The 20,132-nt window shown below is 52.3% G+C and overlaps 1 protein-coding gene across 1 annotated transcript in view; it reads right to left on the bottom strand.

Annotated features, from left to right (window-relative positions):
- TAF4 (TATA-box binding protein associated factor 4) overlaps positions 1-20,132 on the bottom strand; it is a 62,926-nt gene that overhangs the window by 6,400 nt on the left and 36,394 nt on the right. Inside the window, exons 4-14 of the mRNA XM_033094949.1 lie at positions 18,917-19,036; positions 17,930-18,052; positions 17,319-17,408; positions 16,316-16,561; positions 14,154-14,301; positions 13,100-13,214; positions 11,091-11,260; positions 10,679-10,809; positions 9,769-9,894; positions 9,276-9,332; positions 8,709-8,828 (exon numbers count right to left, since the gene is read on the bottom strand). Of these exons, the coding sequence (XP_032950840.1) occupies positions 8,709-8,828; positions 9,276-9,332; positions 9,769-9,894; positions 10,679-10,809; positions 11,091-11,260; positions 13,100-13,214; positions 14,154-14,301; positions 16,316-16,561; positions 17,319-17,408; positions 17,930-18,052; positions 18,917-19,036 (1,446 nt within the window). The remainder of the gene's footprint in view (positions 1-8,708; positions 8,829-9,275; positions 9,333-9,768; positions 9,895-10,678; positions 10,810-11,090; positions 11,261-13,099; positions 13,215-14,153; positions 14,302-16,315; positions 16,562-17,318; positions 17,409-17,929; positions 18,053-18,916; positions 19,037-20,132) is intronic.

Below are 20,132 nucleotides of genomic sequence, written 5' to 3'. Positions count from 1 at the left end.
CATCAAATGAGTAGTCTTCAAAGACAAAGATCAATAAATTATAAAGGCAGGAGAATTAAGCTGGCATCAGGCTTCTCAAAACCAACCTACAAAGCAAGGCAGCCACGGAACAGCATTAAAAGAAACCACTGAAAGGACGCATGAACCAAGGATTTTACATCCAGCCAAATGTCCTCCGTATCAGGGCCAAAGAAAACCTGTTTTCAATATACAAATGGGACCGTGCACCCAGGGCCGTCGTGAGGGCTCTGCCACAGGCTGGGCGCCACCCAGCGACAGATGGCGGGAAACTGCAGCAAAAAGATGGACGGAAATCAGCATTTATAATGTACACCTAACACCAAGCGAATGTGAGGAAAAGCTAGAGGACTAACGACACATGTCCTGTGCTGTGACAAAGTGGAACTAATGTGACAAAGAGAAGGGAGAGGCAACGGAGCACAGGACGAGCTCACCGTTGTAGCGCCAACAGGTGGGGCTGAAGGCGGAGAAAACGCAATGAGGAGGAGCCCTATGAGGTCGCACCAAGTAAGTTCCAGAACACAGGACGGGAAAACGGCACCCTGCAGATGGGCGCCTGTATTACACTCCCTTCGAGGAGAAAAGAAGGGGCTACGTATGCCGAGTGCAAACGAGGAGGCAGCTGGAGCAGCACCGCCCCTGTGTGTGTACAGCTCGGACTCTCAGAACGGTGGCAATGCTTCACCCCAAAAATTAACGAGTAAACTCAACTAAGACGTGGTGGAATCCAACATGGAGCACATGCAGCCAAGGAACACGCCTGCACTCGAGTGAGTAACGGCCAGGCCGGAGGGGGCAGCACGAAGAGCTCGGCAGGTAAGGTGGGCGGCGAGACCGACCGGCTGGACCGCACCCGGCAGGACAGCACACTCGCCACAGTCTCCTCCTCGCGGGCTCAGCTCTTCTGAGACCCTGCCTGTCCGTCCACCAGGACTGCACAAATCGGGGATGAGAACCAGCCTCCTCACGAAAGGCACGAGGCACAGCCGTGCGCTCAGACTGGATTCCAGCTGAGGGCTACAGACAGACCTACTGTTTTCAGTACAATTACAGACGGACAGAAACGAGGCCAGCACCGACCGGTGTGTGCATGTGGGAATGCACACGTCCCCGGGGGGACACTGGCGGCAGGGGGGCTGGAAGCAAGACACCCCAGGAGGATGAGCTCACCCAGGGCCCAGACCCTGGTCCCAAACATGACTCTTCCACAAAAGGAACCAGGCTCCTCAGGGAAAGGGCTGACTCCACAGCCATGGCAGGAAAATGTAAGACGAGCCTGGAATGGTGTGCAGTGTGAGAAAGTCCGAAATCTTCCAGACAGGACGGGTGGTGCTGAAAGGGCCCAGGCATCGGCCTGAAGGACAGCTCAGTGACCAGAGCTGGGCCGGCTGAGCACCCAAACAGAGCACTGCCGATGGGATAAAACGAGTATCCACACGGTGGCGGCGTGGGGGGCCCTTGACAGGAGACTTCCTCCTCACACAGGTGAGGACACCAGACAGACACCGCCCCTGAAGCCAGCGGTGCCATCAGTGAGGGAAGGCTGACGGCACACAGCACAGCAAAGGGACATCTGTCACACGCTGACTGCACAGGACAACAGGGGCTCCCAGGGCAGAGCCCCCTGAACCCAAGTTCAGGTCTCACCAGCAACAGGGCCTCCTGACACACATCCTGAGAAGGACACTGTCACTTTGTGACAGGCCAGCAAAATTAAGTAACCTGGCTTTAGCCACGAGGAAACATGACATGGGCCCAAAGTAAGGGACTTTACCAAATAACCAACCTATACTCTTCAAAAGCGTCAAGATAGAAGAGTCAAGGAAAGACTGAAGAATTGTCACAGACTAGAAGAGACGAAGGAGACGTGATGACCAAACGTTATGAGGGAGGGATCCCAGACAAAATCCTGCAACGGGAAACAGACATTGGCGGAAAAACTGGAAAACATCAAGGAGAAAAATTTGTAGAAGACACATCTGATGAACGACTGTTACCACATCATACAAAGGACTCTGAAAACTCAGTAAGAAAACAAACAACCCAATTAAAAGTGGGCCAAAGACCTGAGCACACCTCGCCCAAGAAGATACACAGATGGCAAATAAGCACAGAGGATGCTCCCCATCTCGTCATAAGGGAAACGCAAATTAAGGCAACGAGACAGCCCTGTACCCCTGTCAGGACGGCCACGACCCAGAGCACCGACACCACACGCCGGCAGGGACGTGGAGCCACGGGAACCCTCAGTCACTGTGGGGAAAGCAAACGGTGCAGCCGCTTTGGAGGACAGTTTGGTGGTTTCTTACAGAGCTAAACATACTCCTAGGATCCAGCAATCACGCTCCTTGGTATTTACCCACAGGAGCTGGAAGCTTGTCTCCACGAAACCTGCACACGGACGTTGACAGCAGCTCTATGCACAATCGCCAGAACTTGGAAGCCACCGGGATGTCCTCCAGTGGGTGATGGATAAACGAACTGTCCATCCAGACATGGAATGTTACTCAGCACTAACAAGAAATGAGCCGCCGGGCCATGAAAAGACACGGAGGAACCTTAAATGCACGTGACTAAGCGAGAGAAGCCAATCTGAAAAGGCTGCACCCTGTGTGATTCCAACTACATGACCTTCTGGAAAAGACAAAACCAAGGAGACAGTAAAAGATCAGGGGTTGCCCGGGGTTGGGGGGGGGGACGGATGGACAGGGGAGCACAGGGCACTTTCAGGGCAGTGAACTACTGTGTGTGACACTGTAATGGTGGGTACACGACATCACACGTGTCCAAACCCACAGAACGTCCAACAGCGAGAAGGATCCTAATGTCACCTGTAGACTCAGGGTGACAATGTGTTAACGTAGGTCGATCTATTGTAATAAATGCACCATGTGGTGTGGAGGCAGACAGTGGGGGGGCTGTGCACAGGGGGTGAGGGGTACAGGGGAATCTCTGTACCTTCCGTTCACTTTTGCTGTGAACTTAAAACTGCTCTAACAAATAAAGTTTATTAATTTAAAAAACAAAATTCTGAAAAACAAGATCAAATAAATTCTTTAGTTAAGAGTATCATACCAATGACATATTGGAAAAAGCTGGGTGAGGGACATACAGACACTCTCTAAAATTTTTGTTAACTTTCCTGTGTGTCTAAAACTAGTTCAAAATAAAAAGTTTTTAAAAAGGACATACCCTAAGGAAAAAAAATCTAAACTCAAAGAAAAAAAAAGGCATTATCTCTGATGAAGACAGGAATATAGAGGACTTTAAAATTCTGAACTTTGTGTTAATCGTTACGTATGTTAACACACAAGTATCCCTCAAGTTCAAAAACAGGCAAAACCAGCACCGCATGAAAGGACTCCCATGACAGTCTTTGGTGACATGCTTCTTCCCACTGTCACATTAGGTTCTCTCTTGGTCCTTTCACTCCACCCCACGTTCTCCCCCACACCCATGTCCCATCAGTTTGGAAGCACACGCCCCTTACAGGTTACTCTGGATATTTTAACACCCAAGTCAAAAATTAAACAGTATGCCTTTCCCACGTGCCCTCCCCTCCTAGCACAGGGACCCCAGCAGCCAAAGCGGCTGGGAAGTCGGTTTCATTGAGCCAAACACCACATACCCGGAGAGCAATGGAAACCAGACTCTCCCAGAGAAGGGATCCGTAAGCACGGAGAAAAAGGCAGTAGGGAGCGGTCCTGAGGTGCTGCACTAGAACCTGCGAGTGGCCACAGCACACAGGATGGGTTTTGCCATGACAGCGTCACACACGCCATACCACGCACGCACACCAGTGCACACACGTACCCCGGGCTCTGACGGCTGCGGGGCCCAGAAGCAGGGACCCTCCCGAAGGCGTCAGCACGCACAGTGCTCAGACAGTGGTCTCTGAACACTGCCCTCCACTGAAAGGAACCAGGGATGGCGAGGGCAGGGAAAGGACAAGAGGCGCCTGGACACCTCACGCCAATAAAAACACAATGCTGAAAGAGTGAGGGCGACATTTCAAAAGGATATAGAAACCAGCTTGAAGAAGCTTCCACTGACCAAATCTAGAAATAATGAGAGTATTGATTACAACCCACTGAATACAACAGGAATCCACCAGTCCACACACTCTGATGGATGGATGGTTGGATGGTTAGATGGATGGATGGATGGATGGATGGAAGGATGATGGATGGATGGATGGATGAATGAAGGAAGGAGGGAGCAGGGAGAACGGCAGCTCTTCTTTACAGCAGATGGAACTGAATGGAGAAGGCGTAGTGGCAGACAGGCACCGGGCACTGAGCACTGTGGGGGTACTGACAAATGGCACTGCACCTGGTGGAGGTCTGATGAGGAACAGAGTATCTACATACTCCTGGACCATCTCCTTATTAAATATGAGTCAATATAAAGGAATAACGGTGACTACAAGGCAGAGTAACCTGGCAGACACCAGCTTAACCAGGTGACCAAAGTTAAGGTCACCCGTGGACGCAAGGTCAACACTGACCTCCCGCAGTCCACACTGAGGTACTTCCGCCAAACCGGACACACCTGGCTAAGGGCCACCCCCAGCACAAGGCACGTCCTCTTGAACACTGCCCAGAAGGGGACATACAGAAGACTAACGAGGTATGCTACTGGATGTCACACGTTCCCGGACCAAAGAGGAACAGAGACACTGCGGGGACATCTGGGGTGCATGACCGCATCTGAGGACCGGCTGGTGGCCGTGGATCATCAGCGCTGATTTCCCGACTGGCAGCAGTGATGAAAGAGGGTGTCTGACAGTATTAGCATTTAGGAATGAGGGGACATCAGATAAAAAAAGGCTATGTGTGTGTATATATATGTGTGAAATGTACATGTAATACACAAACGTGCACACACGTGTACCTGCACACACGCAGAGAAACAGGATGCAGAAGTAAATGTGACAAAACGTTCAGAATGACAATCTGAATAAAGGGAGTTCTTTGTACTATTCCTGCAACTTTCTGCAGGTTTAAAACTATTTTAAATTAAAAAAAATAAATTTGAAAAAAGTTCACCAATATATTCTGGGAAGACGGTAACAGGTGCTGCCACATTTAGGATCTCCCCAGAGGCCCATATAAGACACAGAGCAACCAAGTAGCAAAACCAAGACCAGCAGACAGTATTGAAATCAACACCGGTGAAGACGAAGCCTAAGCATCCACAAGCCTGTCTGGTACAGCAGAATTGCAGGGTGCGTCCAGGGAAAACACCTGGGCACCGCCAGGCCTGAAGCCCCAGGAGCAGCAGGACTTCCCTGGAAAGAGCAGCAGGCTCATCTGAGAGCCCCTAAACCTGGGAGAGGTTCTGTCCACTCACACAGCAGCCCGGACGTTGGGGACCCTCACCAGACCCCCCGGGGCTCCCCATCAGTACAGGCTCTCACACAGAAGAGGCTCTGTGGGGAGGGGAGTGAAAGCTGCGCAGGACGAGCACAATGAAGATGGAGGAAGGGTCCAGTGAGATACAGAAGGAAAGCAGAGCCATGGGCTCTCAGACAGAGAGTTCCCACATTGTTATCCCTTCATGAAAGCAACACAAGAACACAGTGAAGTTACAAAGGCATCTCAAATCACACGTCTCTTAACAGTCCAGCAAAACTAAATTCACGTAGAAGTAAGCAACAGAAAAGTATGAAGATCAAGTCCCATACAAGTTACTACAGGAAAGGAGAGTAAGAAGCAAAATAACGTCCCCACAGATGATGAAAACCACCAAAAGGGCATAATCAAAAACAGATGAAAACTGTAATGTTTATTTCACAACAAGCTAAAGGCATTAAGAAAATAATAAAAGGCATGAAGGAACAACATAAATCAGAATTAGCAAAACTTAGAAATGAGGTGACAAAGTTAAGAATTAGAAACTAGAAATAAAAGAAAACTTCATTTGAGAAATAAAGACTAAACTAAAAAGAACACAACAGCAAATAAGCGTAACAAATAATACCTTAAGAAGGAATTAAGATGAAAAGAATGAAAACTATATAAAATTGTTTAAAAAGACAGATTTAAAGGATTCAGGTAAAGAAGATACAAGATATGAAAAACAGAATCTCTGAAAACAAAATACAAAAAGAACGTTAAAGAAAATGCTCCTGAATAAGAAAAGATTGGGAACTGCATGTGGAAAGAACGCACCCATACTGAGAATGCCAACCCAGAATAACCAATGCCAAGTAAAATAAAGGCTTTATAGAAAAGGCTTCTTTGGGCATCTTTGGGCAAAAAGAATACATGACATATAAGAGAAATACAACTATCATCAGACTGACAGCAATACTTTATCCCAGGAAAATGCAGAAGCAGTTAAGATTCTCAAGGAAAGAAAACGTGACTCAAGGATTTTATAGCTGTCAAAACTGACCTTCAGTTGAAAGGTCACAGTTATCAATATGCAAGAATTTGGGGAACACTGCCCCCATGAACCATTCCAAAAGAATCTGGCAGAGAATGAGACTCAGAAAACCAAAATGACTAAACAGACGTCAACGTACAGACTAGTCATCAGTATTAAATACACAGTAACGTGTGGCCCTCAGATTAAAGGAGGGCTCGAGGGAGAGAGCAGACTACGTAAGAGCTGTGTCGAGCATTAGCTCGGTAGTAAGCAGGTGCATGGGCATGAAATGACCGTCCTCACTAGAGTCCAGCTGCCTGAGAGGACAGACCTCACGCACACTCCTGACATCCAGCCACGATGCCAAAAGGCCTTTCCCCAGGAGTAAGGATCACCGGCTAAAGTGAGACCCACCTGAACAAAGCCTAACACCAAACCTGCACCGGGAGGGCAGAGTTTGCAGGTGAGGCCCACTGAGTTGGAGGCTTCAGAAACGCCGTGAGCTTTCTACAGACCCTCACTAACACCAAAGTGAAAAACAAAGCTGAGTAGCTGAGCTGCCTGCTAAACCACAGCTGCACTCTTTAGAGGAAGATGGAAATGCATGGTCTCTCCACGTGTCACGCAACAATACCCAACATTCAAACAGCAATCACTAGACAGCAGAGGAACAGGAAAGTGTGACCCGTCATCCAGGAAATGGCAGCTGACAGACACCAAACCTGAGATGGCCCAGATGTTTGACTTGACAAAGACAGTATGCAGCTTTTATAAATAGGTTCAAAGAATAATCGGAAAATATGGTCTCAATAAGTGAGCAGACAGGGAATCTCAGCAAAGAATGGGAAACCATAAAAAGGACCTAAACGGAAATCCTAGAACGACAAAATACATTGACAAATGAAAATGTCACTGGAGGGGCTTAACGGCTGATGAGATAACGGAACTCCATGTGGTCAGGGAACTTGAGGAAAAAACAGCAGAAATCATCCATTCTGAAGAAAGGTCTAATATACGTGTAATTGGGAGTCCCAGTAGAAAAAAGACTGGACAGAAAAGAATTTTGAAGAAATAAAGGCCAAAATATTCCAAATTTGAGGAAAACACTGACCTAGAATTCAAGGAAGGAACCCAAGCAGACAAAATGTCAAGAGAACCAAGTCTAAACACAACACAAACCTCTAAAAACTAAAATGATAAACTCAAAACAGGCAAAGAAGAGAGAACTGCTACATACAGGGAACGGGTAAAAACCATAGTCTTTACTCTCTTCCACTGGGACCCTGAAAACAGTGGAATAACGGCTCTAAGAAGCAGAAATACAGTCACACGTTAATAGCTGTCTATCGGTTTTAAGAGTAAGTCTTATAATTCTGCAAAACACACTGGGAAGTGTCCCTTCTTCTCTTGTGATCTAGAACAAGATAACATGGCATTAGCACAGGAATTTCCTTAGAAACGTGAAGAAGCCCAGCAGTAAAACAGAGGCGTTCAAGAAAGAGGGAAAATGAAAAGGATGACTAGTTCTTGGATTCACTTATCTCTTTTATTCTGTCGTTCTAGAAAATTAAATGATATACATCTGGATTTGCTTGGCTTATTCAAGAATGTAGGAGAAATTAAATCTTTAAAAAAAGAATTGAAAGACAAAAACAAACTGTCAACCCAGAAGTTTGTATTCAAGAGAAATACCATTCAAATCTGAGGGTGAAATACAACCATTTTCAAGGAAACAAAAACGGACAGAATTCATCGCCAGCAGGTTGCACTGTAAGAAATGGAAATGCTGTCCTTCGAGCCAAAGGGGAACAAATGCTGTTGATGGAAATGTGGACCTTGAGCGGGGAGCAAAGAACTCCAGTGGTGGTACACAAGTAGGTACACATAAAAGACGACGCCTGCTCCACCTGTAATTTAGTTAGAAACAACCGACATACTTAAAGGTTGGGTTTATAACTATATGTAAAGATATGACAACAAACAAAGCAGGAAACTAACAAGTTTGGACAAATACAAACCGGTACCAAGTCCTTTCTTAATGCCAGGATTTCCCGTGCTCCCACAGGCTCCTCTCCCGTCCACCATTCAGTAAGAAGGGTTACCCCATGAAGGTCATTCTTCTGACAGTTATAATCTCCCCACACCTTTTGAAAGTTAGTCTAAATGGCACCACATTCAACCATCGTGACTCAACTTCTGTGGCACTCACAAGTAAGTAGATTTGAATTTAAAGGATCGCATGCTCGTGTGTGACTGCCCGAGGAGGTTTGCTGGGCAAGGCCCCCCCGCCCCTCAGTGCCCATAACACTCTGTACCTCTGTCCCCGACCCAGGTCCTGGAGAGTCCACTTTCCTCTTTTTCCTGGGCCCAATGGCGGCCAGCGCCGTGAGGTTGGCGTCGCGCTGCCTCATCTGTGCCAGCTCCTGCTGCTGCATCTTAGTTTGAAAAAGAAACAAGGACTGTCATTTCATACACATTTCTCGCTCACTACAAAAGTAATACAAATACAGACACCAAAGGTTTTCAGAAATTTTCTAAATTAAAATTTCTTCAATGTTTTGACTGCTTTTTAACAGTAAGCATATTACACAATCAGGAAAATAAAACGATAGATGCTCATCTTAAAAAGCTCAGAAATATGAACAAATTTTAAAAGTACGGACTAACTGCACCCAAAGAGAGATTAACATTAATTGAAAGCAGGACACAAACTGCTGGCACTGGAAAATACCTTGGTAAACATTTTAAGTAGCTACAGAAGTGCTGTGGTATGGAAATACCATCCCTTTCTTCACCTTTCTCTCTCGTTGGCAGTTTCGGTTGAATACACATGTATATGCAAGCGTGGAGCGAAGATTCATTGACTACAAAAGTCCCCTTACCTCTTTTGCCTTCTGTTTCAACCTTAATTGTTCTGGATCTTCTTGTCTGGACCGAGACTATTTTTCAACGAGATTAAAAAAAAAGAAGTTACGACCTAAACGTTTACCATCTAAGGCACATGTTATCTTATTCTCTATATAATAACACCTAGGTCGTAACAGGAGGCATATGCAATTTCTGAAGTGCTTAAAGCCAAGACATGAACATTTAGGCTGCGCATCACAGAGAATGGACCTCAAAATGGAGACGCGGTCCCTGACACACCTGCCAGCTGCAGGGTCTGACCTGATGGGATAAGGACGGGCACCAGGGCGGCCCAAGGGCTCAGGACTCAGCCGGCTCCTGCCCCACATGCCGTGGCTGCCGAGGCCTCGTGCCCCAGCTCCACTCCTATGCCTGTCCCAAGGCCAGCCCAAAACCGTGAGGGTGTCATGGGTGCCCAGGACAGGAAGGGAAGGGGGGACACTCCACCAGAGAAGTGCAAGCACTTGCCTTTGCTGCTCGCATTAAGATTTCTCTTTCCTGCTCATCTTTCCTCTGTTTTTCGATTTGGTCAAGCTGCTCGAAAAATTTGAGCTGAGCCCGGACATCACTTGCCTGCTCATATCTGTCATCATCCTACAAAAAAAAGTAAAAATCCTGTTTGTCATCAGTCTGGGAACCCAGCTGGGCAGTATGTGGCAGAACTATCACCTTCGGGCCAGTCCCCACGGCACCACCAGCACCACCGTGCAGACCCAAGCCCACCCTCTCACGTCCAGCCGAACCTGCATCTGAGGAGCTCTGCACAGCAACACGCTCAGAGAGGGCTCAGGCAAGCTACCCCATGGCTCATTTTATGCACTCTGGTGTTTGACTTTTTTAAAGCAACATCTAAAATTTTTCATAACAACATAAATGTTACGCAAAATGGCCCCGTGCTTCCATTTAACCACTGTTCGGAAGGCGCTGTCACCCAGGGAACGGGAGTGGTGCCTGCCTTGTCACGCCCGCCCACTCCTGCTGCCTGTGGTGCCCTGAAGAACAGCAGTCACGGCTGGGGAGCAAGGAAGATGCTGCTGTGGGAGGCCGGGACTCTGGTGCAGGTGACCCTCCACGAAAAAAAATGGGGCAATGTAGGAGTCATGGGAGCGGGTCCAGAGCCCCCCAGTCTCCAAAGCTGAACAGGTCACCTCCACCTCAGCCCCGGCCGCTCTACCCTTCCTTCCCCAGCCAAGGAGGATAGAGCACCCGAGAACACCAGGCGGCTAAAAGAAGTGGACTCTTCCCCAAATCTAGTTCTGCGTAAAACTCAGACTGAGCTGACACTTGGGCCGCCCTGTGCCTGGATGTGGGGAGGAGGCCTCAGGCGCGCCACTCGGAGAGCGAGGGCCGGCCCCTCTTCAGGGAAACAGCGCGTTACCTTATAGGAGAAGTTCTTTTGCTGAGCCGTTTCTGATATTTTTTCTACGAGGTTCTGCAGCCTCTGTTGCGTGGCATGTGATACGTAACTCACCACGTCTGGGTGTAACTCCGTTATGCCGTGTTTCTTACCTAGGGGGCAGGCAACATGTCAAGTGTTTAAATGGCCCTCTTTCTCACGAGTTTGCTGGGTCCCCCCGCCAGCTACTGCTCTACACAGCCTCAGGGCAGCCCAGGAGGCCCCCGGGCAGAGGGCTACCACCATCACCACCACGTGCAAGGTGTGACACGGGCAGCCATGTACGGGGAGCTACTGGCAGGGGCGGGTTGGCCCCGAGCGTTCAAGTCACGGTGCCCAGCAAGCCTGCACATGGACGTGGAGCCCTGGCCGCAGCCAGGTAGCGCCGACATACCTATTTCTAGTATTCGTCTCTGCAACGGCGCTGGGAGGAGGAAGGTCTCGTCCTTACAGGACCGCGTGAGGGTGCCCACCAGCTCCGAGTTTGTGGCTAATATTCTTGCACTTTCTTCCGACAGGTTCACTCCAGCCATCGACGCAACATCATTAATGTCGTCGTCGTCCCTTCAGAAAAGAGGAAAAGAAAAGAGGCTCTGAGAGAAAAGCAGGAGGCACATCTGGTGGTCCCGACTTAGGGGGCAACACACGGAGACGCAGGGGAGCCCCTGCGGGAAGCACAGCTGACGTCTCCCCCAGGCGTGCGTTCTGCCAGCTGCCTCCCCCACGGTGCTGTCGCCTGAAGCAGGAAGCCTAGCGGTCGTCTTTGAAACCGCGTCTGGTCTTTTAAAGGAAGACCCGCTAGGAGCTGCAGTGGAACATGAGTCTCTGCATATGGACAGACGTGTGCAGAGGATTCCCCCACAGTCAATGCCAAGTTCAGACAGCAACACCCAATGTTCTACTCCTAGTTTCACAGAGCTCCTCCAAGTGGAACCCTTTCTGAAGATCACAGAGCATTCACTGAACTTGAAGACAATCACAGACTCTCAGGAAAGCGGGAGTGCAGGGTGAGGAACTTCCTTCCTGAATCACTCCAGGGTGAGCAGGCCACCCGACACCCATTCGGGACGACTGCAGTGTGTCCCTGTGGACCAGGGCATTCCCGACAGATCCAGGGTGACTTCGCAGACCAGGCCACCCACCAGGCTCCACGGCCACCAGGAGCGCTCAGGCCCCTCTCATCTGGCTGACTGTCCCAGTAGCGTCCTCCACCGCAAGAGACCAATTCGGAATCACGTACTGCGCTTCACTGCTGTTTCTCTTAAGCCTCCTGGCCTGGACCGTTCTGCAGCCCTTCCCTGACTCTTGAGCCCCTGACACTTGGTGGATCACAGGCCAGCTGTTCGCAGCATGTCTTTGTCCTCCGACTGACTCCCCTTGTGACAAGATGTGTGGATGCGGCCTCATTCGCCACCTCCCACAAGGGCTGCATCTTGTTGGCCCCTTGCTGAGCTACACTCTGAGCGCCCGCCCCGTGGGTGAGCTCCTGCACAGCTTCCCCACAATCAGGGTGCTCCTGCCTCCCTGTGGTCAGCAATACGTGCGCGTGTGCACGACCAACGTGGCCCACAGCAGGGAGGCCACTCCGGGTGACTTCCGGGAGCTCTGACAGGTGCCCGTCCACCCCAGCACTGCTTTCCGATCTCATGAAAAGGCACGCTAGGCTCGCCGTGCATTCTCCCGACCCCGGCCCAGGAATCCCAGGCGCCCTGGCCACTGCAGGAAAACGGTGCTAGAAGATGAGATCTGAGCGCCAGGTGTGCTCGCTGCCACGGGCTGTCACTGAATCTCCATGTGCAGTGGACGGCTCTATGTAGCCACACTGACCGCGAGCTCACATCGCCATGCCAGCCCGACACCACGGCGGTCACGCCAGCGCACTCGCTCTGCGCCTCTCACCCCCTCCTTTCCCTGCCAGGAAGCAGCCGAGGCACGTGCAGCCTTCGCTCGCTCGCTCTTCTGACCTGAGGTGGACCGCCTCCCGTCGCCAGCGCCTGCCCCCTCCCACCCACGGGCGCTGGCCTCCTCACCCAGCTTGGGCCACCACAGCTCAGCACTGCCGACGCCCACCCTGTTCCAGCTCCCCAATGGCTTTGGGAAGCAGCACCGGGGAAGGGAGGGTCCCGCGAGAGCCTCCTGAAACGCCCCCTTTCCTACTGCTTCGTCTAACGGAAGTTACCACGGTGGCCTTTCTACTGCCCTGTTCCCAACACGCACGTCCTCAACTGTGACGCGGCTCAGACCGGCTGCGCATCCAGAGACGCAAGGGCAGCGTTGCTGAAGGTTCGGAACCGGACTTTCTACAGTGGGGCTGGCATGTTCTCCGACACTGGGCTGTCGCAAAAAAACCGACTTTCCGTTGCTTCACACAGAAGCTCAGCTGGTCTGCAGCCCCTTCCTTACCGAAACGAGCCTCCCCCAGGCTCCTTGAGTTTATTTTTCTGTGCAGCAGCTGCCTGGGCTGAGACAGCTGAAAGGGCTTTGGTTCCAGGTAACACGGCAGGCTTCACCACAGGGACTGCAAAACAAGAGACACGGTATGTCCACCAGTGTGCGTCGTGTGCACTGTGCTCCAACCACGACGGGGGCCGCTGGGCTTTGCCGAGAGGGACACCGCTCCAGTGTGTGAGGGGCCTGGGGAGGGGCTGCCCCCTCCCCCCCACAGTCAAGTTCTTAGGAACGTGAGCTTCCTAACTCAAAAGTGCAGCTAACGGGTCGGCCCGGTGGCTCAGGCGGTTGGAGCTCCGTGCTCCTAACTCAGAAGGCTGCCGGTTCGATTCCCACATGGGCCAGTGGGCTCTCAACCACAAGTGCTGGCTCAACTCCTCGAGTCCCACAAGGGATGGTGGGCTCTGCCCCCTACAACTAAGATTGAACACGGCACCTTGAGCTGAGCTGCCGCTGAGCTCCCGGATGGCTCAGTTGGTTGGAGCGCATCCTCTCAACCACAAAGTTGCCGGTTCGACTCCCGCAAGGGATGGTGGGCTGCGCCCCCTGCAATTAGCAACAGCAACTGGACCTGGAGCTGAGCTGCGCCCTCCACAACTAAGACTGAAAGGAGGACAACTTGAAGCTGAACGGCACCCTCTACAACTAAGCTTGAAAGGACAACAACTTGACTTGGAAAAAAGTCCTGGAAGTGCACACTGTTCCCCAATAAAGTCCTGTTCCCCTTCCCCAATAAAATCTTTAAAAAAAAAAAAAAAAAAAGTGCAGCTAACAGTGTCAGCGCACCTCTCGTCAAGCTAAGTGTGGGAGTGACGCCCAACAGAGAAACCAGCAGTGGTAAATGTACGTGTAAGGGTGAAAACCACACTGACGGGTGACGCTGCCGACGCTGAGCTGTACACTTCAAAGGGCGCAGGTGCCAGTTTTGTCATGTGTATTCCAGCACAATAAAAAGGCAGGAGAACAGGATTGCCCAGTGCATGGCCCTGAGGCGGCCGCAGGCCCTCACCTGGCTGCAGCTGGCTGAGCTGGACCTGCTGGGGCGCCGTGAGCACGATGCGGCTATGGGGCTGCCGGAGGGCCACCATGGGCGTCTGCGTCAGCGCCACCTGCGGGGGCCGCATCAGCGCTCCAGGCTTCGGCGGCTGCTGGATCACCTGCGGCAGAGCACACAGCCGTCCTGAGCATAGCCCGTCCTGAGCATAGCCCGCCCGGAGCCACTGGCACTCCACCCCAGCCGCCCCCTGCCCTGGCCGGGCGGGGCAGCTCCAGAAGGCCCGGCACACCCACCTCAGGCCCCACAACCAAAGCCAACTCTTCAGGGGGGATTTGCCACGGGGACGTGGACACTGCACGTGGGGCCCTGAGCTCAATGCCTGGAGGGGCAAGCTAAGCTCACAGGAACAGGTGGACCAGGCGACTTCGCCCCACATTCCAGTGGGGACATGGCTGCCTGGGGCTACAGCTCAAGCTTTTTGCCCCTCCTCCACATTCTAAGAGGCAAGATGGCTTTTGTGCTGGAGGGATGTTAGATTTCCTACGTCCTGCACTGCCCTGAACCTGGCCATCAGAGAAGGGCCTCTCCTACTGCTCGACCCCACACGGCCTGAGCCCCGCCCCAGCTGTGTGCGCACTGCTCTGCACTGTCTGGCCCCTCACTCCCGCCACCAAGCACAGGCTCGTCCTGTTTCTGCTCACCGTCTACCTGTCTACCTGTCCAGACAGCTCATGTGCTCCGATTCCAGCCTAGCTCTCCCAGCCCGCACACAGCGGTGCTCTAGAGGCTGGCAGCACTGAGCACTCCCTGTGCTGGGTCCAGAGGCACTAAGACCCCTTCTAACGCCACAGAGCTACAGGTCAACAGCCCGAAACCTCTGGGTCGGGTGCTTCGGACAAAGGTAACCTGGGGGGTATGTTATGGGACACACAGCGGGGATGTGGCAGTGCCGTGGGATCACACTATTCCTGCAACAAAACCTATGAAAACTCACACTCTACAAGACGAGCAGACAATGACGCCTCAGATGGTTCAGGTCAGGTTCTGCCGTAAGGCCAGGGAAGTGCCTCTGGCATTCACACGTCTACAGGCCTCAAGGAATGCCGGGAACGGGTCAGACCCGCGTCCGGCTGCCCACTGCTGCCTCCACAGACACACAAAGACACACAGAACCCGAGACAGCCTGGGTCTAAAAACACCGATGATGTCATACACTACGCATGAAGGTCAAACCTTTGGGAAAAACTGGCTGCCCATCAAGTTCTCGTCCAGAGAACCCAGCTTTTGCATAAATTAGCCACAGTGACTGTCAAACAGGGCTGCTCTGTACTTACACGACATTAAAGCAAAGGCCACAACAAATCTCTGCCCCTTGAAAAGCAGCGTGGAGACCTGCTCTCACGTGGGCACCTCGGCCCCACGCCACAGACCAGCCTCCATGCTGCCCAGATCAGCCGGCTGCCCAGATCACCACCATTCGAGGCAGAACAAGGCAGGTTTTCACCTGAGTAGGTGAGGGAGTCCTGCGTACACTCGGGTCACCCACTTGGTCACTTTATTATTGTAAAATCCACTCCACAACCTGCCATGAAATGCGAGGGAAGCTGCACTGTGTGTTTTTGGTAACTGTCTTTGGAAGAACAAAATCCCTTTGAACCTTTTTTAAAAGGCCACCAACATGCCTATGGAAACAAACATGCTTTTTCTCCAGCCTCAGAGCTCAGAAAACTGGACCCAAACTGTCAATAAACGATCAATCAGCAGCTTCAGCTCGTGAGAATCAACCAGGGCCCAAGCCTGACTGCAGAGCTGGGACCTATGCCCAGATACAGGCTCCCCGGCCTGCCTGACGTGTCAACTCCAAGCACACATGGTCTGTTTGCTGCATCTGGGCCATTGATCCTAACCAAAGGTGACATCCTGGTAAGAGTCACTACAAACACACATAGTTTGTGTAAACCACGAACACCTTGAAACGATACAGGTAATGGACGTGGTGGGTAAAAGCCAACACGCTTACTGCCCTTTACAGAAAAACGGGTTTCAGACCTGTGGGCCTTGGCGCTGGGCTAACTACTCAGGCTAACACCCAAGCCTGCTCCTGGCAGGCGCCTCTCCTGAGCCAGGAGGCGGGCAGGCGGGCAGGGGGGCGACGCGGGCTCTCGCCTGCATACCAGCGGCGTGGGCTGCCCCTGCTTGCCAACGCCAACCTGTGTGGGCTGCGTGAGGCTGATGACAGGGGGCTGGAGGGCGCTGGTCACGGTGGCCGCCGTCTTCCCGGCCGTGCGCTGGACAGAGCTGCTCAGCACCACAGCCGTGAGCGCGGTGCTGGCCTGCGAGGCGGGCGGCTGCTGCTGCTGGCTCTGCTGGATGAAGGCTGCGGAGTCGGGGGTCAGCTGTCTCAAGGCCGGCAAGCTCCTCTGGGCAGAAAGACACGGCGTTGGCGGGCGGTACCCGCACCGGACTCCCTGCTCCCAAACTCAGACACATCCGCCCTGAGCAGAGTTCTCAAGCTAAAGAGCGTAGGCTTCAGGGCCTTAAGGAGATGCCTCTGATGTCAGGTATCCACACTCACACCCACACTCACACATACACATACACACACTCTGACAGACCCGTCACACATACACACACATGCACACACGCAATCACACACATACACCCATCACACACATACACACCTGTCACACACATACATACACACATGCACGCACACCCGTCCCACACACGCACATGCTCACACACCTATCACACACACACCTGTCACACACACACACGCGCGCCCATCACCAACGAGGGAGGATTATTCTCAGTAAGAAAACGTGGTATTTCTGAAGTGCTCTTAAGACTATTACGGCGTCAGAGATTATCTGTGGGGGACGATCCGACGCTGTTGAAGCCCTGAGTCCTTGGCCGGGTAAGCGCCCCCACCAGCCTTCACACTCACAGCCCACCCTGCGGGTTTGCCCTGTGCTTAGGAAGCGTGACACAGCAGACTGGCCACAGCGTCAGGGGTCTCATGACACCCAGAAAAGCCTCTGAAGAGAAAGCTAGACGATCTGTTGCAGGGCGCTGTGCTTTCAAACACATTGGTGACAGCCGTGAACCCACTCCTCCCGTGGGACAAACCCGCCCCCACGCGTGCAGGTGCACGGTGCCAGACGGCTTTACAATTACCTTCAGGAAAGGCACAAGGTAAGGTTGAGGTGAAGAATTAAGTTCTCGGTATAACCTACTAGTGAAATCTTCTGCTTCGATTTTTCCATCCTTAAAAATAAAATTCACATTGAAATTCCTCCACGAATAAAAGTCCACACACACACATCTCTTCACTCAGCATCACTCTGGTCTCGTGTCCCAGGATCAGCTGTGCCCTGTGCCAGGTCTGGTGTTGGACAGAGGTGACAGGAAAGTGACCGCGTGGCATGTTTTGGCCGACACAAGTGTCCTAGGTGTGCGGCTGCACCCTTGCCTGGCCCTCCCTATGGAGCCAGCCGCTGGCTGTGCCTGCGCCTGCGCCTGGGTGGCTTACTGCTCTGCCTCTCGTCCCCTTCACCCAGCTGTCACTCAATGCCAGGCACTCTGCTAGGAGACAGACAAGACTGAAGGTGGCCTCATAATCACAGTCAGAGCTGCAAGCAGAGATGCACGGGGCAGCGCCAACGGGAGCCAGGGACCCCTTCACCCAGACACGACACCACGCACACCACTAAGACCCCAAGCCTCGGGTGGAAGCCCTGGCTTTCCCACGTGTCGGAAACTCGCCAAGGGCCCAGTGAAGCCCTTACCAGCAGGTGCTGCACCAGCTCTTTCACATTAGCCGCTGTCTCTGTGGACTGTTTACCCGATGACGCCAGTTTGATTAACGTAGATAGAAAATTTTTACATTTCTTCACGTTTTCCATAGTTTCCTGCAGTCAAGTTAAAAACATGTAAGTGAAAAAGTCTTAAAAAGCAGGTTTTCACCATAGCTTTCAGTTTAACTAAGATATGAATATAAGAAATATGTATTTCTTCTCGAAACGTCTTTCAAGAAAAGGCAGTAACCGTGCTGGCCTGCTGAGGGGGGTACAAACCAGGACATGTGACCCAGGGGCCATCTGACCACACAAAGCGACAGGCCGGTCCGAGCTTATGCCTCACTCAGCCCAGCAGTGACTGTCAAATTTCTCCTCTTTTAGAAATAAGCTAAGTCAACAGCCCCCCCAGGTGAAAAGGGGAGTCTCTAATATAGTCACCATAATGCTGGTTATCAGAAACAAACACTGCCATCTATCTAAATGCACAGTAAGAGGAATTCAATTGTGACACTGCTACTAAAGATGGTGAAAAATACAAAGCCATAAAGAAAGTATGAGCCCACTAATTCAAAGGTGTATACACATGCAGGGAAACTACTAGAAGGAGAAACAGAAGTGGACAACAGTGACGCTTCACCAGTCCGCACTTCTGCACGGCCCACGTGCTACTTGTTCAAACACCGCTGCTGGGGCCTTAGCACTACAGACTCCTGCAGGGCAGGGCCTGAAAAACCCGGGCAGGAACATGGGGCCCTTCCTGCCGCCCCAGGGGCCTCTGCCCTCAGACCCCACCTCAGAGGAGCCATGCAGACCGCAAAGCACTCGCATGTCTGGGGCTGCAGCTCCCCGAGGCTGGTGGGTGCTCTGAGGCAGCACGAACGAGACGCACGGCCCCAAACAGCTCTGGGGCCTTGGGAGGAAAGGGAGGTGGCGGCGAGGGGCAGGGTCCGAGGGGTGCAGCGAGGCAGAACTCACCGTGGCAGCCGTGGAGGTGGTGCTGGCCCCTGGGACTGTTCGCTGAGGTGTCCCCGTCTGAACAGCCGTTGCCGTCCCGAGTGAGGGTGTCTGGGCAGTGCCACCCAAAACAAGCTGAGGCTGCAAGAGTCCAAAACACAGGGTGAACAGAGGCTACGGGGAGATGGCCTGCACCCCCTGCAGCGGCGGGACCCCACGAGCCAGTGTGTGTGGGGTGGTGGCGGGGGGACAGGCACCCCGGGCGGGGCCCTCGGGACCCACCACAGATGGCCTGAGCGCATAGGCCTGACACCAGAGGGGGCAATGAAGCCAATGGCTGGAAAAAACCTGCTGGTCACAAGTCCATCCTAAAAGTCACACGGTGACCAGTACAGGTCATCTTTTAATAACCAAACCAGATCCCATCAGAAAGTAAAGGCACCAAACAGAGAAAGTACAGCTGAAAACGCCACCGTCTGGTCTGTACAGAGAGCCTGGTGACAAGAGGCCGGGCTTCACCTGTGGTCCGCCCTCATGCAGGGTGGCACCACGATGACAGGGGTAGGGTCCCAGGCCTTTCCTCGCTCTCCAAGACTGAGTCTGATCAAGGAACATCACAAAAGAGGGTTTTCAGAGCAACGGGAGAAACGGACGGGAGTGGGTTAGCAGGAGGGCCACTTGCTGAACAAACGACCAGCCAGACGTCAGACGCCTGGGGCAGTTCACCTGCCGCCTCAGTCAGGCTCCTGCCGTTCCTGCTCCACAGCAAGGTCACGACGCAGACGCGTACTGGTTTTTCTTAATCAGTCTTTTTCCAAGTTATAAATCTAGCTTGCAACCTTTTCTCTCCAATCTTTTAAACGTTCCTTTCTCGCAACCTCAAAGTAGGGGCAGCGCCAACCATGAGCCTGACTGGGGCGGTGGCCGCCCAGCCCTGGTACCCCACCGTAAGCCGCAGCCACAGCCTGCACTGAGCCTCCGGGCTCTCAGGTGTCCCCGGGATACCAGGCTGCAGTGAGCCGGACGAGATGACGGCCTTGTTCTGTATAACCTGTGTCTTCTTTACTTGTAAGGTTTTCTATAATAGGTACCCTTGTAAATAGAAAATATCAAATAAACCCTCAAAGGAAGAAAAGGAAGAGCAAACCGAGCCACCATCTCTCAGTGGGGCTGGGGCAGAGCCGTCCAGGGCGCTCCTCACCCCCTGGGAGTTTCCTTCACCTGGCAATCTGTTCGC

Source organism: Rhinolophus ferrumequinum, chromosome 23 (genome assembly GCF_004115265.2).
Source record: "Rhinolophus ferrumequinum isolate MPI-CBG mRhiFer1 chromosome 23, mRhiFer1_v1.p, whole genome shotgun sequence".
NCBI lineage: Eukaryota > Metazoa > Chordata > Mammalia > Chiroptera > Rhinolophidae > Rhinolophus > Rhinolophus ferrumequinum.
This window is presented reverse-complemented; position numbering and strand designations above follow the sequence as displayed.